This window comes from Doryrhamphus excisus, chromosome 4, assembly GCF_030265055.1.
Source record: "Doryrhamphus excisus isolate RoL2022-K1 chromosome 4, RoL_Dexc_1.0, whole genome shotgun sequence".
NCBI classification, from domain to species: Eukaryota; Metazoa; Chordata; class Actinopteri; order Syngnathiformes; family Syngnathidae; genus Doryrhamphus; species Doryrhamphus excisus.
In genome coordinates this window covers 21,181,802-21,196,562 of record NC_080469.1, presented here as the reverse complement: position 1 = coordinate 21,196,562, position 14,761 = coordinate 21,181,802, and the positions used below count along the sequence as shown (strand labels likewise).

The 14,761-nt window shown below is 40.0% G+C and overlaps 1 protein-coding gene across 7 annotated transcripts in view; it reads right to left on the bottom strand.

Moving 5' to 3' along the window:
- The window catches only part of vps13a (vacuolar protein sorting 13 homolog A), a 63,285-nt gene that overhangs the window by 43,557 nt on the left and 4,967 nt on the right, over nt 1-14,761 (bottom strand). For all 7 annotated transcript variants that reach the window (XM_058070437.1, XM_058070434.1, XM_058070433.1 and 4 more), the window contains 22 exons: nt 14,599-14,705; nt 14,346-14,517; nt 13,860-13,922; nt 13,612-13,744; nt 12,555-12,649; nt 10,639-10,781; nt 10,351-10,549; nt 10,154-10,268; nt 9,512-9,648; nt 9,221-9,353; nt 7,013-7,130; nt 6,805-6,940; nt 6,559-6,667; nt 5,350-5,525; nt 4,143-4,299; nt 3,974-4,053; nt 3,841-3,900; nt 3,588-3,780; nt 3,351-3,467; nt 825-928; nt 579-746; nt 198-505 (listed from right to left, as the gene is read on the bottom strand). In XM_058070437.1, the coding sequence (XP_057926420.1) occupies nt 198-505; nt 579-746; nt 825-928; nt 3,351-3,467; nt 3,588-3,780; nt 3,841-3,900; nt 3,974-4,053; nt 4,143-4,299; nt 5,350-5,525; nt 6,559-6,667; nt 6,805-6,940; nt 7,013-7,130; nt 9,221-9,353; nt 9,512-9,648; nt 10,154-10,268; nt 10,351-10,549; nt 10,639-10,781; nt 12,555-12,649; nt 13,612-13,744; nt 13,860-13,922; nt 14,346-14,517; nt 14,599-14,705 (3,023 nt within the window). The remainder of the gene's footprint in view (nt 1-197; nt 506-578; nt 747-824; nt 929-3,350; nt 3,468-3,587; nt 3,781-3,840; nt 3,901-3,973; nt 4,054-4,142; nt 4,300-5,349; nt 5,526-6,558; nt 6,668-6,804; nt 6,941-7,012; nt 7,131-9,220; nt 9,354-9,511; nt 9,649-10,153; nt 10,269-10,350; nt 10,550-10,638; nt 10,782-12,554; nt 12,650-13,611; nt 13,745-13,859; nt 13,923-14,345; nt 14,518-14,598; nt 14,706-14,761) is intronic.

The window sequence follows — 14,761 nt, the reverse complement described above, 5'->3', positions numbered from 1 at the left end:
TGCGATAGCACGATGCGATAGCACGATGCGATAGCACGAGCCAGAGGTGATCGGTGCTGATTGGCATCTATCTGCATATTCACGTGCTTTGTCAGATTCTGATCGATTGGAGCGTCCCTTATCATTTTCGAACACACATACAGCACAAATCACAAACATTTTGTCTTTGCAAAGCCGAAAAAAAAAGGTTGCCTAACCTGTAAATCTTGAGATCAGTCAGCTTGACTTCAATGATGTCCACCACAGGTGGGACATTGACTTTACTTTTATAAGGCTGCATGGCAAAGTGGTTCTTCACAGAGAGGACGCCAAGGTCGGCAACAAGGACGTTGTTGGACGAGGAGGACTGGGGGAGGAAGATGATAGGCGCATTCAAGCGAACGTTGAGAGAGATCCTCGTGCTACGCCCTGACAGCTCCTTTACACCCGACGCCGCCTTCTCGGCCGCTTGGTGGGTCGCCTCGGCCACGGCCTCTTTAGCCTCCTGGAAGTTGTTTATGAATGCCTGCACAAGAAACGAGTCAAAGTGTAAGTTACCACAGACTTAACAAAGCTTCAATTGAGTCCTTCAAACTCACCAGTATGGAGGAGAGAAACTTGTTGAGAAAGATGACCTTGATGCACCCCACAGTCAGCGTGATGGAGGTGTCAACTTGAGACATATCCATGTAGGCATTCCCCTCTGTTGCACTTGTATAGTTGACCATCTGGAAGGAAAACACCTCCCTGTCTGCTATGGACACAGCCTTGGAACATAACCAGAAAATGTCAACAAGAATATATACTCTACTTGTGGTTATATTCAATTGTGGCTTTGGTCGTACCTTCTTATATAGAGCATTTTCATCACAGTCAAAGATCGTAATGTTCTTTAGGTTGGCCACGATCTTCGTATCTTTCTTCCTCATTAGAACCTCAGAAACAAGGCCTGGGCAGTTGGAAAAAGACCATGAGATATACGAACTTATCACATACTACAGTATTAATTGTCCCTGTACTCTAGAAACCGCCCATGAATGATACGGGAAAAGGCCGAAATGATACTGTGTCAAAGCCCAGGGCAGTGATACTGATAAAATATAGAGTTTAACCATGTCCAGTATCAGCCCCCGTAGCTGTCCACTCAGAGCGCGCTGCTCTGGTATCGTGCCCGTGAAACAACCAATCAGAGAGCAGCGCACGAGTGCTTAGTGCCTAGTGCTTCTCCAGTCACCAAAAAACCCAAACTTGATTAATGGAACTTTAATTGTCAGACATTGATAAGATAAGACTGTTGATAAAATATTATTGTTGAAATATTTTTGCAATTATTGTGTTTACACTGTTTAGATATAATACATGTAATAAACTGAACATTTTCTGGAAACAAAATGGTATTTTGATTAAATAGTATGTGATATTAAGCTCATGATTAAATAGTATGTGATAATAAGATCATCACATGGTTTGTCTGGTATCAGGCCAGGTATCATGCCCCCAAGTGTCAGTATCAGCCCGAGACCGAAAGTCGAGGGCATATACTGGCACGCGGGGGCATACTATTTAATCAAAAGACCATTTTGTTTCCAAAAAAATTTCTGTTTATTACATGTATTATATCTAAACAGTGTAAACACAATAATTGCAAAAATATTTCAACAATAATATTTTATCAACAGTCTTATCTTATCAATGTCTGACAATTAAAGTTCCATTAATCAAGTTTGGGTTTTTTGGTGACTGGAGAAGCACTAGGCACTAAGCACTCGTGCGCTGTTCTCTGATTGGTTGTTTCACGGGCACGATACCAGAGCCGCGCGCTCTAAGTGGACAGCTACGGGGGCTGATACTGGACATGGTTAAACTCTATATTTTATCAGTATCACTGCCCTGGGCTTTGACACAGTATCATTTGGGCCTTTTCCCGTATCATTCATGGGCGCTTTCTAGGGTACAGGGACAATTAATATTGTAGTATGTGATAATATGTGGGAATTAATAAAGTTTTGATGACTTTAATGAGTGCTAATGTAAATATGTTCAGTGCACCTCTCTGAAAAACAAACTCCAGGCTCGTACTGGTGGATGGTGGCTCTGTATTCACTTAGTATTTTTAATTTGATGTTGTTCCTGTCTTAGGTTTTACACAATACATAATAAATAAGATCCATTAGATCGCTGTAATGTCCGTATGTTTTATCGATGTGTTGACAATCTTTCCCAGGGACAGCGTAGTACTGTCAGTCGGTTGCTAGTCTTGCAATAGCCGGCGCTTGTCTCAACAAATTAATAAATGTAAAGATTTGCGACTGATTCTTATCGATTCTATCGATTCTTTCGGATATCCAGTCGTAATGGTTTATAGTTCACAACCTTAGTACTACTGGTTATTTAAAATACAGTACTCCCTCGTTTATCGCGGTTAATTATTTACGGACCTGACCATCAGAAGTGGATTCCTTATTCATAAATGCAATATTTTCATAGCATAGAAAACATGTTTACAACCTTTTAAATACATTGTTTAACATTAGAGCCCTCTAAATAGAAAATAACACCCCTATATCACTCTTACACAGATTGTTAACATAACATGCATGTTTTTGGAATGTGGGGGAAATAATAGTACCCGGAGAAAACTCACGCACGCACAGGGAGAACATGAAAACTCCACACAGAGATGCCCGAGGGTGGAATCAAACTTGGGTGTGGTTTGCGCGCTAATAAGACATATTAGAGATAAGGCATAGGCTGACATGTTGCTTGTTGTTTTCTGGATGCGTCTTCTCAATGCCTTATATTTGTATTTGTAGTTTTGTTAATTAATTCATTTTTATGTTTGAAAATGCAATATTTAGGCAAGGAATACATAAGATTTGGTTAATTCATTCATTCATTCATTCATTTTCTACCGCTTTTCCTCACGAGGGTCGCAAGGGTGCTGGAGCCTATCCCAGCTGTCTTCGGGCGAAAGGCGGGGTACACCCTGGACTGGTCGCCAGCCAATCACAGGGCACATATAGACAAACAACAATTCACACTCACATTCATACCTATGGACAATTTGGAGTCGCCAATTAACCTAGCATGTTTTTGGAATGTGGGAGGAAACCGGAGTACCCGGAGAAAACCCACGCATGCACGGAGAGAACATGCAAACTCCACACAGAGATGGCCGAGGGTGGAATTGAACCCTGGTCTCCTAGCTGTGAGGTCTGCGCGCTAACCACTAGACCACCGTGCTAAGATTTGGTTGAATCTTATTATTATTTTGTACTAATAATAAGCCCGAGTTGACCACAAAACAGCAATAATTTTGAAAAAGCTGTGATAAGGTGAAGGTGCGAAGAGGCTAGGGACTACTTTAATACCTTCAATGCAGATCTCGGAGATCCTGGCTTTCTCTCCTCGAATGAAAACCTTCAAACTACGGAGATCAGCTCTGACGTGCAGATTGGTTATGGCTGCAGTCTTTGGATTCTTTGTTGCTAGGAGAGCAAAAAACACAAAAGGTTCTTAAAAACAAGACTGTAAAGCTGATTATTATATTACTGATGATTAATATTATTATGGAAATGTTTAAGAGAAGTATATGGACATAACAATACTTTTTCTCTTGGAGACAGCAGATCCCTCCTTCTTCTCGTCCTCATGCTCCTCAATGTCATTGTCCTGGATGGTGGGGAGCTCTTCCTGCTTTTCCTCCTTCTTAGTGGACGGGGGGACTAGGTTGTTGAGGAAGTTCATAGTGTTGAGGAGCACTTCCGTGTGGAGATGAACATCCAAGGATGAGAAGGTCACCTGAAAGTGCATCGAATGTAAGCGTTTGTCAAAATAAAGCTGAGTCACAAATGGCCTCACCTTGAGGAGCTGCTCTGTGTTGTTGTGTAAGGACTTGAACTCGGGACCAGTCTTGTCAGCCTAAGAAAATCGGTTAGCATGAAGGGCTATTCCTAAACAACCACACTGTATCTGGTACAAATGGAATATGCACTTTAATATACTCCAGGGTCAGCATGTCAACCTCTGTGTTGTCCAAAGTAGTGAGTAGCTGGACCGCCCTTTGTTCAGAATCTACACCAGAAGACACGGAACATGCAAGGTAAAACTGCGATCAAGAAGCTTTTTTATCACACAAACAAACAGACCGCCAAATACCTTACCCATGTACTCCGGACATTTCAGGCAGATCTCCTTGAGGTAAGTGAAGGACGTCATGTCAAAGGTTCGCACTTTCAGCTCGGTGCCCAGACCCTCCACGTCCAAGTGGAGCACCGTGATCTCGTCCAGCCCAGACAAGCGACACAACTGGATAGAAAACTACAAAAAAAAAATACCATTGATGTAAGCAAAAGTGAGGACAAAGTAAGTACTTATATTAAATATTGTGTTGTGTGGTTGAATATGGTCAAATACTAGTAAAAAAAAAAGGCAATTAATTTAGCATTTCCAAGCATTTTTTGTTTCTTTCTGCTTTTTCCTGATGACTAAATGAACAAAATTATTACCGGTGATGTCTACTGGGTAATATGAGCATAAAGGTGACTATAGGGGTGTTATTTCATGTCTACCTGTCTCTAATAATGGTAAAAAAACTAATTTACAAGGTTGTCTATAAGTTTCAAAGCTACAAAAAGATTTCAATTATTATTATTATATTACATTGCCAAAAAAATATAGCATTTTTTTTTTCAATTTCCTACTGTTTCAACTTTTATAAATTCTCTTCCTGAAATTGTAACATTATTCCCATAATATTTTGACTTTTTTTTTTGCTTCACAAATTACAAAATATTCATTGTTTTGTTTGTTTTCTCATTTTATGATATTTTTCTTCAATATTGCAAGTTTATGCTACTAAAATGATGTTATTTTTACTCATAATATTACACCTTTTTTCCTCTTAATATTTTGACTTTATTCTTGTAAAATTTCTGTGGATATTTCCATTTTTGGTGCTGTTGTTTTTGTAAGTGTTGTTCGAATTCTATTTTTAGAATGTGCCCCAATGCCAACAAAAACAAACAGTATTTCGAATGATTGATTCAAAGCTTTTCTAACACCATTGTTCTTTTTTGGGGCATTCATTGTGTTTTTGTGTTGCCACCTTAGAAAGATGTGAATGACTATAGAGTCTGAAATTTCTGTTTGTCATAGTTGTTATGAGCAAAATAGTTTCTAAACGCAAACATCGATTGGATAATGTGTACAATGTGTAAAATGTGAACATACAGAACATACTGATGCACTTGCTCAAAAATGACCATGAATTATTAATGAGCTGCTTAAGCACCGAGGATATTCAACATGAAGACATTAAGTATTAATACATGGAAACAACAAAGTATGTCTGTCAACATTTCCGCTCACCTCGCTGATTTCAAATGTCAGGGCGAAGTTGGTCATGTTCTTCTGCCGCTCTTCCTGTGCCAGACTCTTTTTTCTGTGGAGGTCGCCGTAGCGAAGAGGCATGGGACTGTCGGGAAAGAACTGCTGCCCCGTGATGGGAGAGCTCGGGGCATCATAGAACAAGTCCTCTTCAGACCCTGAGGAGACAAAACAAGTTATCGTGTGTGTGGATGAGAGGATAGAGGATGTCCAGTAGACCAGTGATTTTTAACCTTTTTTCTAGCCACGGCACGTTTTTTACATTGGAAAAATCTTGTGGCACAACACTAACCAAAAATGTTACAAAATGTCACCACGACCTCACGCGTGCATCAATAAGTCTATCGGAGGAACAAGCTAGGTGTTGCCACACGGACCAATATTACATTGCTCTGCCAGTCTTTACACCACAGACACTCCACAGTAGCCACGTTTTTACATGACCAGTTTTTCTCTTTCCAAATGACCTTTCGGGAAACAATGGTATCCATGGAAAGGAATATTCCAATCTCTTGTCTAGATGCGCCGTGAAAATCAAACAGAATAGTCAATAGGGCATGCCCAGTAAAACGTAAACATCAACATCACATGATACCGACTTCGGGGAGTTATTCTTTCACTTGTTGGAATAACTCTGTATTGACAGTTTTTCGTCTGTCCAGTCTTGAAATTTAGTTTGAATCAAAAACAAACTTTGCTTAGTCCAGTGCCGATTGCTGGCCTCCATTTTTAAAAGTGAAGAACGCCTGGATCTGCGTGTTACGTCATATCTGAGCATGCGCTGAAAGAACGCACCCGGGATAAATTTAAACAGGAAAAGATCAAATTCAATCTTGCTAATATTTTATAATTAAACTCAAGACATGTTTTATATAGATATATATTTTCTTTTTGAATAAAACTGCACTTGTGAATGGCGTATAGAAGGGTTTAGATTCTGTTCCACAGATGGCGCTAATGCACATGAAAGCTGCTTGCCAACCGCCAATAAACAACAGAAGAAGAAAAACACCACGAAGAAGAACGCACCCTGACAACTTTCCGTTTGAGCGGATACAAGATACCTCAATCGGATTGGTTAAAGGAATATTCCATCCCTGTTCAATTCTTTCCGTTTGAGCAAATAAACCAAATGCAATTGGAATATTTGGGTCCATGTATACTATTGACATAATGGCTATTGATGCTCACCCAGTGAAGAAATGCTGATGGTCTCGCAGGACTCGAACAGGAGAGAGGAATGTTGTTCAGGTAAGGTCGGATGTCTCCTGGAGGCCAACTGTGGTGTGTACGGCTTGGTCTAAAAAGGACACAACATGCGAGCAGACCATAACTGAGAACATTAAGTGTCTCAGTATAAGTATCATTAAGTACACCACTCAATGGTGAAATTTTGCCGCAAAATAACTGTGGATTAACCAGGATTAATCTAGATACCTTATCCTTTGCTGTGTTTCGTGCGGCAGGTTTCTGCTCCGGTAGTGGGATGCTCTCGATCAGCTCCAGGACATTGCGAAGTTTAATGTCTGAGATTCGAAGAGAAAGCAGGGGGAGTTCTCCAGACATCTTATATCTGCAACGAGCAAATGCGGGAAACTCAGTCTTAGGAATTTTTTTTTTTTTTCTTCTCCACGCTCACACTTACTTTGACATGCGTGAGTCTGTGACTACCATGGCCCTGCTGAACACCACTTTTAAATCCACCGGCTCCAAGATGTGGAGTGGTGACTGCTTCTGCTCACGAGCCATTCTCCAGTTGCCGTCTAGTACAAAAAAAACAAAAAAAGGAAATGGTTAAATACATCCTATTTAGTCAAAAACATGCATATTAAGCACATTTCACATTTCCTTGGACGATATTGGGCATTTTTAAGCATAAAAATGATGAATTGCAGTCTACACTGACCACTAGGTGTCACTAGTAACACACACACCAGACTTCATTATCGACAACAATTATTGCAGGTTTGAATTCTCACAACACCCACAATAACAATTATCATCATCATCACAATAACAAAAAACGGGCAACTGTTGTGGCCGTGCTCCAGCTAAAACTCAACTCTGAATCCCCGACATCACTTCCTGTCCACAACTCTAGAAGGCATTTATTGAAAGACACACAAGGACGAGTCTTATTTATATCTTAGATGGATTAATATAGCTACTGTATTGGGTAACATAGGGGTTAGGGTGCATCAAATTTGAATGGGAAATTTTAATTTCATAATATCAATTTGGGGGCAGCACGGTGGTCTAGGGGTTAGCGCGCAGACCTCACAGCTAGGAGACCAGGGTTCAATTCCACCCTCGGGCATCTCTGTGTGGAGTTTGCATGTTCTCCCCGTGCATGCGTGGGTTTTCTCCGGGTACTCCGGTTTCCTCACACATTCCAAAAACATGCTAGGTTAATTGGATACTCCAAATTGTCCATAGGTATGAATGTGAGTGTGAATGGTTGTTTGTCTATATGTGCCCTGTGATTGGCTGGCGACCAGTCTAGGGTGTACCCCGCCTTACGCCCGAAGACAGCTGGGATGGGCTCCAGCACCCCCGCGACCCTCGTGAGGAAAAGCGGTAGAAAATGAATGAATGAATATCAATTTGGCTGGCATTTCATTTTTTTCTAATGAACATAAAAATGTCTTCTACAAAGTTTTGAGAAAATCCATTGAGATTTAGGGGTGCCACCTCACACATAAATACATAAACTCTAGTCTAATTGCCAAAAAGTTGATCTGGAAATGTTGAGTACAATGAACTTCTATACAACATCATTTTTTATAGGGTTATTAAAGTAAATATATTTGTTTTCTCTTTGGGCAGATTGGGTATTTCTCAGAATTCTCAGAATTCAACTTTCAAGACTGTCCTATTGACAAAATGAATGGCGGTAAATGGGACGTGTACCCTGAATTTTATGTAGCAGTGATGGATATTTGACATACATATAAAGTTTAAACATTTTGTTTTTTATTTTATTTGTATTGTAAACACAAGGGGCAATAGTAACATATTTAAATAGCAATTCATGGCGACCATTGAGCACTGTTCACCACTTTATTCCACAAAAACAGATGTAAGGTGGCACCCCTAAATAATCATGTATTGGAAAAATATTTGTATGTGTTGTTTCTACATATATTGGAACACTTTTAGTACCCAGCCATATCAAAATTCAATAATTGTGTTTTTTTGATGCACCCTGATAGGGGTGTTATTTCATGTCTAGAGAGCTCTAATGATATTAAAACCCCTGTCTAGAAAGTTGTCAACAAGTTTTCTATGCTCTAACTACATAAATATTTGATTCATAAATAAGGAAGACGTCACGGCGGTCTCGTGGTTAGCACGCGGACCTCACAGCTAGGAGGACCGGGGTTCGATTCCATCCTCGGCCATCTCTGTGTGGAGTTTGAATGTTCTCCCCGTGCATGCGTGGGTTTTCTGCGGGTACTCCGGTTTCCTCCCACATTCCAAAAATATGCTAGGTTAATTGGCGACTCTAAATTGTCCATAGGTATGAATGTGAGTGTGAATGGTTGTTTGTCTATATGTGCCCTGTGATTGGCTGGCGACCAGTCCGGGTTGTACCCCGCCTCTCGCCCGAAAACAGCTGAGGCTCCAGCACCCCGCGCGACCCTCGTGAGGAAAAAGCGGTAAAAAATGAATGAACGAATGACTAAATAAGGAATCTTAGCGACAATTCATTTATCACAGTCGGGGGTGGAACCAATCAACAGCGATAAACGAGGGCTGACTGTATTGTGATTTCAGATCCAACAAAAATGCTGCACTTCCTCTTGTGCTATGCTAGTGCTATGTGCTACGCTGTGCAATGTTGTGCATGCACCTGCTTTGCTATACAGGAACTGAAGGCTGTTGAGTTGTATGTCAAAGCTGTCGTAGGCTCTCAACATGATGTCTTCAATTCTGCTGGAGCCCACTACAAGCTGGGGCAGATGTTTCTTGCTCTGACTGGACATCTACAAAGACAAAAACATAATTACTTGTAGCGCCAACGTTTTGCTGTTGTCATTTCCTTCAGTAAAACCACAATCTTGATGAATGTTGTCACAACAGGAAAGCCCAAACCGTCCCTAATTTTGGCTCTACTTGCTGCGTTTTTGCCCACTGCTTTTACCTGTAAGTGTCCAAGATCAAGCAGCATGATGTTCTGAGTGCCACTGTAGAATCCAGTCTCTGGGATGATGATGTAAGAGGCCATCAGGTTCACTCTGAGGTCCAGAACCTTTTGCGTCTCTATCACATACATTAGACCTAAAGGGAAACAGAAGGGATAAAGATTTTTATATATTTTTATATATTTTTTTTATTTTATTTTATATATATATATTTTTTATATTTTTTAAATATATTTTAAATATATTTTTAATATCTTTTTATATCTTTTTATATCTTTTTATATCTTTTTATATATATATATATATATATTTAGTATTTTTTTATATATATTTTTTATTTTTTATATATATTTTTAAATATATTTTTAATATATTTTTATATAATATATATTTTTTTAGTATTTTTTATATATATTTTTGTATTTTTTTTATATATATTTTTGTATTTTTTATATATATTTTTAATATATTTTATATATTTTTAATATATTTTTATATATTTTAATTAAATTTATAGATTTGTGGTGAATGAGTTGCAAATAATGACAAATTATGCACTGAGCAGCCAGGACAGAGACATGTGCAACACTTTTGTGGCTCCGCTCCCACTGAAATGCAATGGAGCTTTTGGACTAACTAACCAGTGGCTGTGCGGTCTCGGAACTGCTCCAGTTTTATCAGCGTGGCGTTGGTGAGCTCGTCCAGCTGAAGGTTATCGGGAGGCATAAAGAACGCCGCCATGGCGTTTACTGTTTTCTGCACACACAGGAAATACATTCATGTAAGTTCTTTTACGCGACATCCAGGAAAGGACGAGCGGTCTGCGGACGGCACTCACGGCGTCGTAGATTATTTCCAGCGGTTGCGATTCGGCGTAGAGGCGCTGGTTGGCGCTTTCATCCAGAGGGTTGGTCTCAAATAAAATGTTGAGCAGCGGCCTCCCTGATCCCGTGGCCGCCGATGGCGACAGGAGGGTGGGGGCGGGCCGGTCGTCAGCGAGACCGGTGACCTCGAACAAACTGACCTGGGCTGTGAATCTGGTGAAAAGGAGAAAAAGATGTATCGGCACAGCACTTTTTAAAGTTTCATGAGTGTTTAACATTCTTCAAATTCAAATGAGACACACTTGAGGGCTTGTGCTCCAGATCTTTGTGTCAGGTCAGATTTCAGCTCTCCAACGGTCAGCTTGATGATTTCCTCTTTACCCTTGCTGTGTTTGAGTGAAATGCTCAGCTTTTCCATGTGGAACTTCACCTTCATGTCCTCAAACTACAGTATGAAACAAACTACAGTATGAAACAGGCCGTGAAAACTATTAAGGTGCTGTTAAAGAAGTCATTCAGGAAAAGTCGCAACAATAATGGTGGAAGCAAATGGAAAAAAACATGGTCCGACTTTACAATAAGGTCTACAAAAATACAATAGTTACTAATGAAGTAATGACATTGAGTTTGTCATTACGAAGGCACATGAAGTTGATGACTAGTTATTGAAGAACTAAGGCGCATACATTAAGAGTAGTTACTGATGAACCAATGAGTGCCGACTGAGGAACGAAGGTACATACTTTATAGTAGTTATTGAGGAACTAATGATGAACTCATGAGTAAAGCAGTTACTGAAGCACTATGGTATATACATTTAGAGTAGTTACTGAGGAACTAATGAACAACTACTGAGTAGTTACTGGGGAACTAAGGAACATACATTTAGAATAGTTACTGAGGAACTCATGAACAACTCACGAGTAGAGTAGGAACTGGGGAACTGAGGCACATACATTTAGAGTAGTTACTGAGGAACTGAGGCACATGCATTTAGAGTTGTTACTGAGGAACTAATGAAGGACTAATGAGTAGAGTAGTTACTGAGGAAGTAATGAACAACTAATGAGTAGAGTAGTTACTGAGGAACTGAGGCACATAAATTTAGAGTAGTTACTGAGGAACTAATTAACAACTATGAGTATAGTAGTTACTGAGGAACTAAGGCACATACATTTAGAATAGTTACTGAGGAACTAATGAACAACTAATGAGTAGAGTAGTTACTGAGGAACTGAGGCACATACATTTAGAGTTGTTACTGAGGAACTAATGAAGAACTAATGAGTAGAGTAGTTACTGAGGAAGTAATGAACTACTAATGAGTAGAGTAGTTACTGAGGAACTGAGGCCCATAAATTTAGAGTAGTTACCGAGGAACTAATGAACAACTAATGAGTAGAGTAGTTACTGAAGAACTAAGGCACATACATTTAGAATAGTTACTGAGGAACTAATGAACAACTAATGAGTAGAGTAGTTACTGAGGAACTAAGGCACATACATTTACAATAGTTACTGAGGAACTAATGAACAACTAATGAGTAGAGTAGTTACTGAGGAACTGAGGCACATACATTTAGAGTAGTTACTGAGGAACTAATGAAGAACTAATGAGTAGAGTAGTTACTGAGGAAGTAATGAACAACTAATGAGTAGAGTAGTTACTGAGGAACTGAGGCCCATAAATTTAGAGTAGTTACTGAGGAACTCATGAACAACTAATGAGTAGCGTAGTTACTGAGGAACTAAGGCACATACATTTAGAATAGTTACTGAGGAACTAATTAACAACTAATGAATAGAGTAGTTACTGAGGAACTAATGCACATTCATTTAGAGTAGTTACTGAGGAAGTAATGAGTAATAGTGCTGTAACAATATCTGGTATCCACATGGAACACACAACGTGACACAAATTGAGCAAAAGGCAAACAGGAAAGAGATGAAGATGAAATAAATAGATTCAGTTCCCATCTGTTTCACTTAGAGTCGGGCCCTCGGAAGGAATCAATGACACTGACCAAGGCTCCACTGTATATACTGCAGCGCTCCATTTGGCTTACCATTGAAAACGGAGCAAAAATACATAAAAAAATGTCATTTTTCAAAAATAGGGGTCAAAGGTAAAAGGCGGCATCGTGTGCAACATGTGGGTGAGGAGCAAGGGAATCAATCAGTAAAAAGCTATTTAGATGGTGTTGAAAGAGACACTCACATCCTTTGGGAAATTGGAATTAGCAGCAGTCTCGCTGTATCCGATGGCAGTGTAGAGCTTTGCTTTTTCTTCTGCGGTTAACAGCTCATCAAAGGCTATGTGGAAACAGAACATATAATAAGAACATTAATATTAATACGGTACGGTCGCCCTGTGCTACATTGACTTTTGAACATCACTCTCCAACAAAAATGAATCACTTTTGACTATGACCTGTTATTAGTCATAAAACATTAAAAGACAAGTCATATGTAGCATTCTGGACATGACATAGTGGGAAAAAAATGTTATCCTCCATTCTGTGTAGAAGTGGTAACTTAGTGGCTTTGTCCTTCTTCCCCACCCAACAATTAGAAAACAATAAAATCCTGATGTAGGCAATCAGGTCTATTGATAGTATAATCTAGCATAGCATAGCATAGCATAGCATAGCATAGCATAGCATAGCATAGCATAGCATAGCATAGCATAGCATAGCATAGCATAGCATAGCATAGCATAGCATTATTATTATTGACACCAAGTGGCCAGTGACGATGACAGTTCATAAACGTCTCGTCTTTACATTTACTAATACGGCATAGTCAACCATTCATTCATTCATTTTCCACCGCTTATCCTCACAAGGGTCGTGGTCATGCTGGAGCCTATCCCAGCTGACTTCAGGCAAAAGGCGGGGGACACCCTGGACTGGTGGCCAGCCAATCACAGCACATATAGACAAACAACCATTCACACTCACATTCATACCTATGGACAATTTGGAGTGACCAATTAACCTAGCATGTTTTTGGAATGTGGGAGGAAAGCGGAGTATCCGGAGAAAACCCACACATGCACGGGGAGAACATGCAAACTCCACACAGAGATGCCAAAGGGTGGATTCGAACTCGGGTCTACCAGAAAACAGCAATTAATTCTTCATTTCTTTGTGAAAAAATTAGATTGAGTGAGGTAGTGACATAATACAGTAATATTGACATATTCTGAAAAATTAACATGTAATCAAGAGCGCTCTTGTCGCACGCACAGCACCCAGCTCATTAACCGACTGTACCTCCAGATTTGGGCTCTGGTGTTTGGGTCTCAGGCGATGCTCCCCAGTTCCACATCCAGCTGATCCAACCTTGAGACTCCTCTTCTTCCATTTTCAAGCCCGGCCGAAAAATATGCAGCCCTGCCTTGCTTGCCTGTGTAGAAATAAGAAGTGCTGTGTAATACTGCTACTACTACATGTAGTTAATACAATTATTATGCAGCCATATGTTTCAGTGAAGATGCACCAGCGTTAAGATCTCACTGTACCTCCACTTCAGCCTGCTGTCTTGCCAGTGTGATGTTAAAAATATCCATTTTTTTCTCAAGCTCCTGAGAACAAAAAACAGGAAACATATTCAACACTTCTCCTGTAGCAGAAATGCTACAATAGATCCTCGCCTATTTGCTGTTTGGCACTCACTCCACTGCTTGTATACACATTTCTTCTCAAAATAATGACTTTTTTCTTTTTTGTGAGAAAACCTGGAAAGTTGGGCATTTTCTCACAAAAATGTGGTTGTTTTTAACATTTACTATACCGCTTGTCCACACTAGGTGGTCAGTATGCTGGAGTCTATCCCAGCAGTCTTGGGGCGAGAGGTGGGATACATCCAGTTGCCAGCAAATCACAGGGCACATATAGACAAACAACCCTTCATACTCACATTCATACCTATGGACAATTTACAGTCTCCAGTTAAGCTAGCATCCAAAATGATCACATACTGTAATATCAGGAGATACTAGGCCCACCTCTAGCTCCTTGCATATCTCCTCACTGGGTTTCTTGCTTGTGATCTTGACCTTGTAGAACTCGCGATAGCGCTTCACCATCCTACGGTGCCGCTGAATGTGGTCCCATGACCACATGTGCAGCCGAGGCTTGACATCCACCTCCATGACACTCGTGAGGATGTACTTCCACCTTTAAAAAAAAAAAACAAAACAATAATAATAATAGCAGGAAGATATGCAATGAAAATGAATGTGCTAAACAGGGTCTCACCATAAGTTGGCATTATTGTGAACAAAGACCTCGGGTCTGTACTTCCTATATGGCAGGTTACGGGACATCATGTCCACTGAGCCTAGTAGCTCCAGGATGCTGATGTACTGAGGGGGGAATCAACACAGCCATTACTACTACTACTACTAACAATACACAGTGG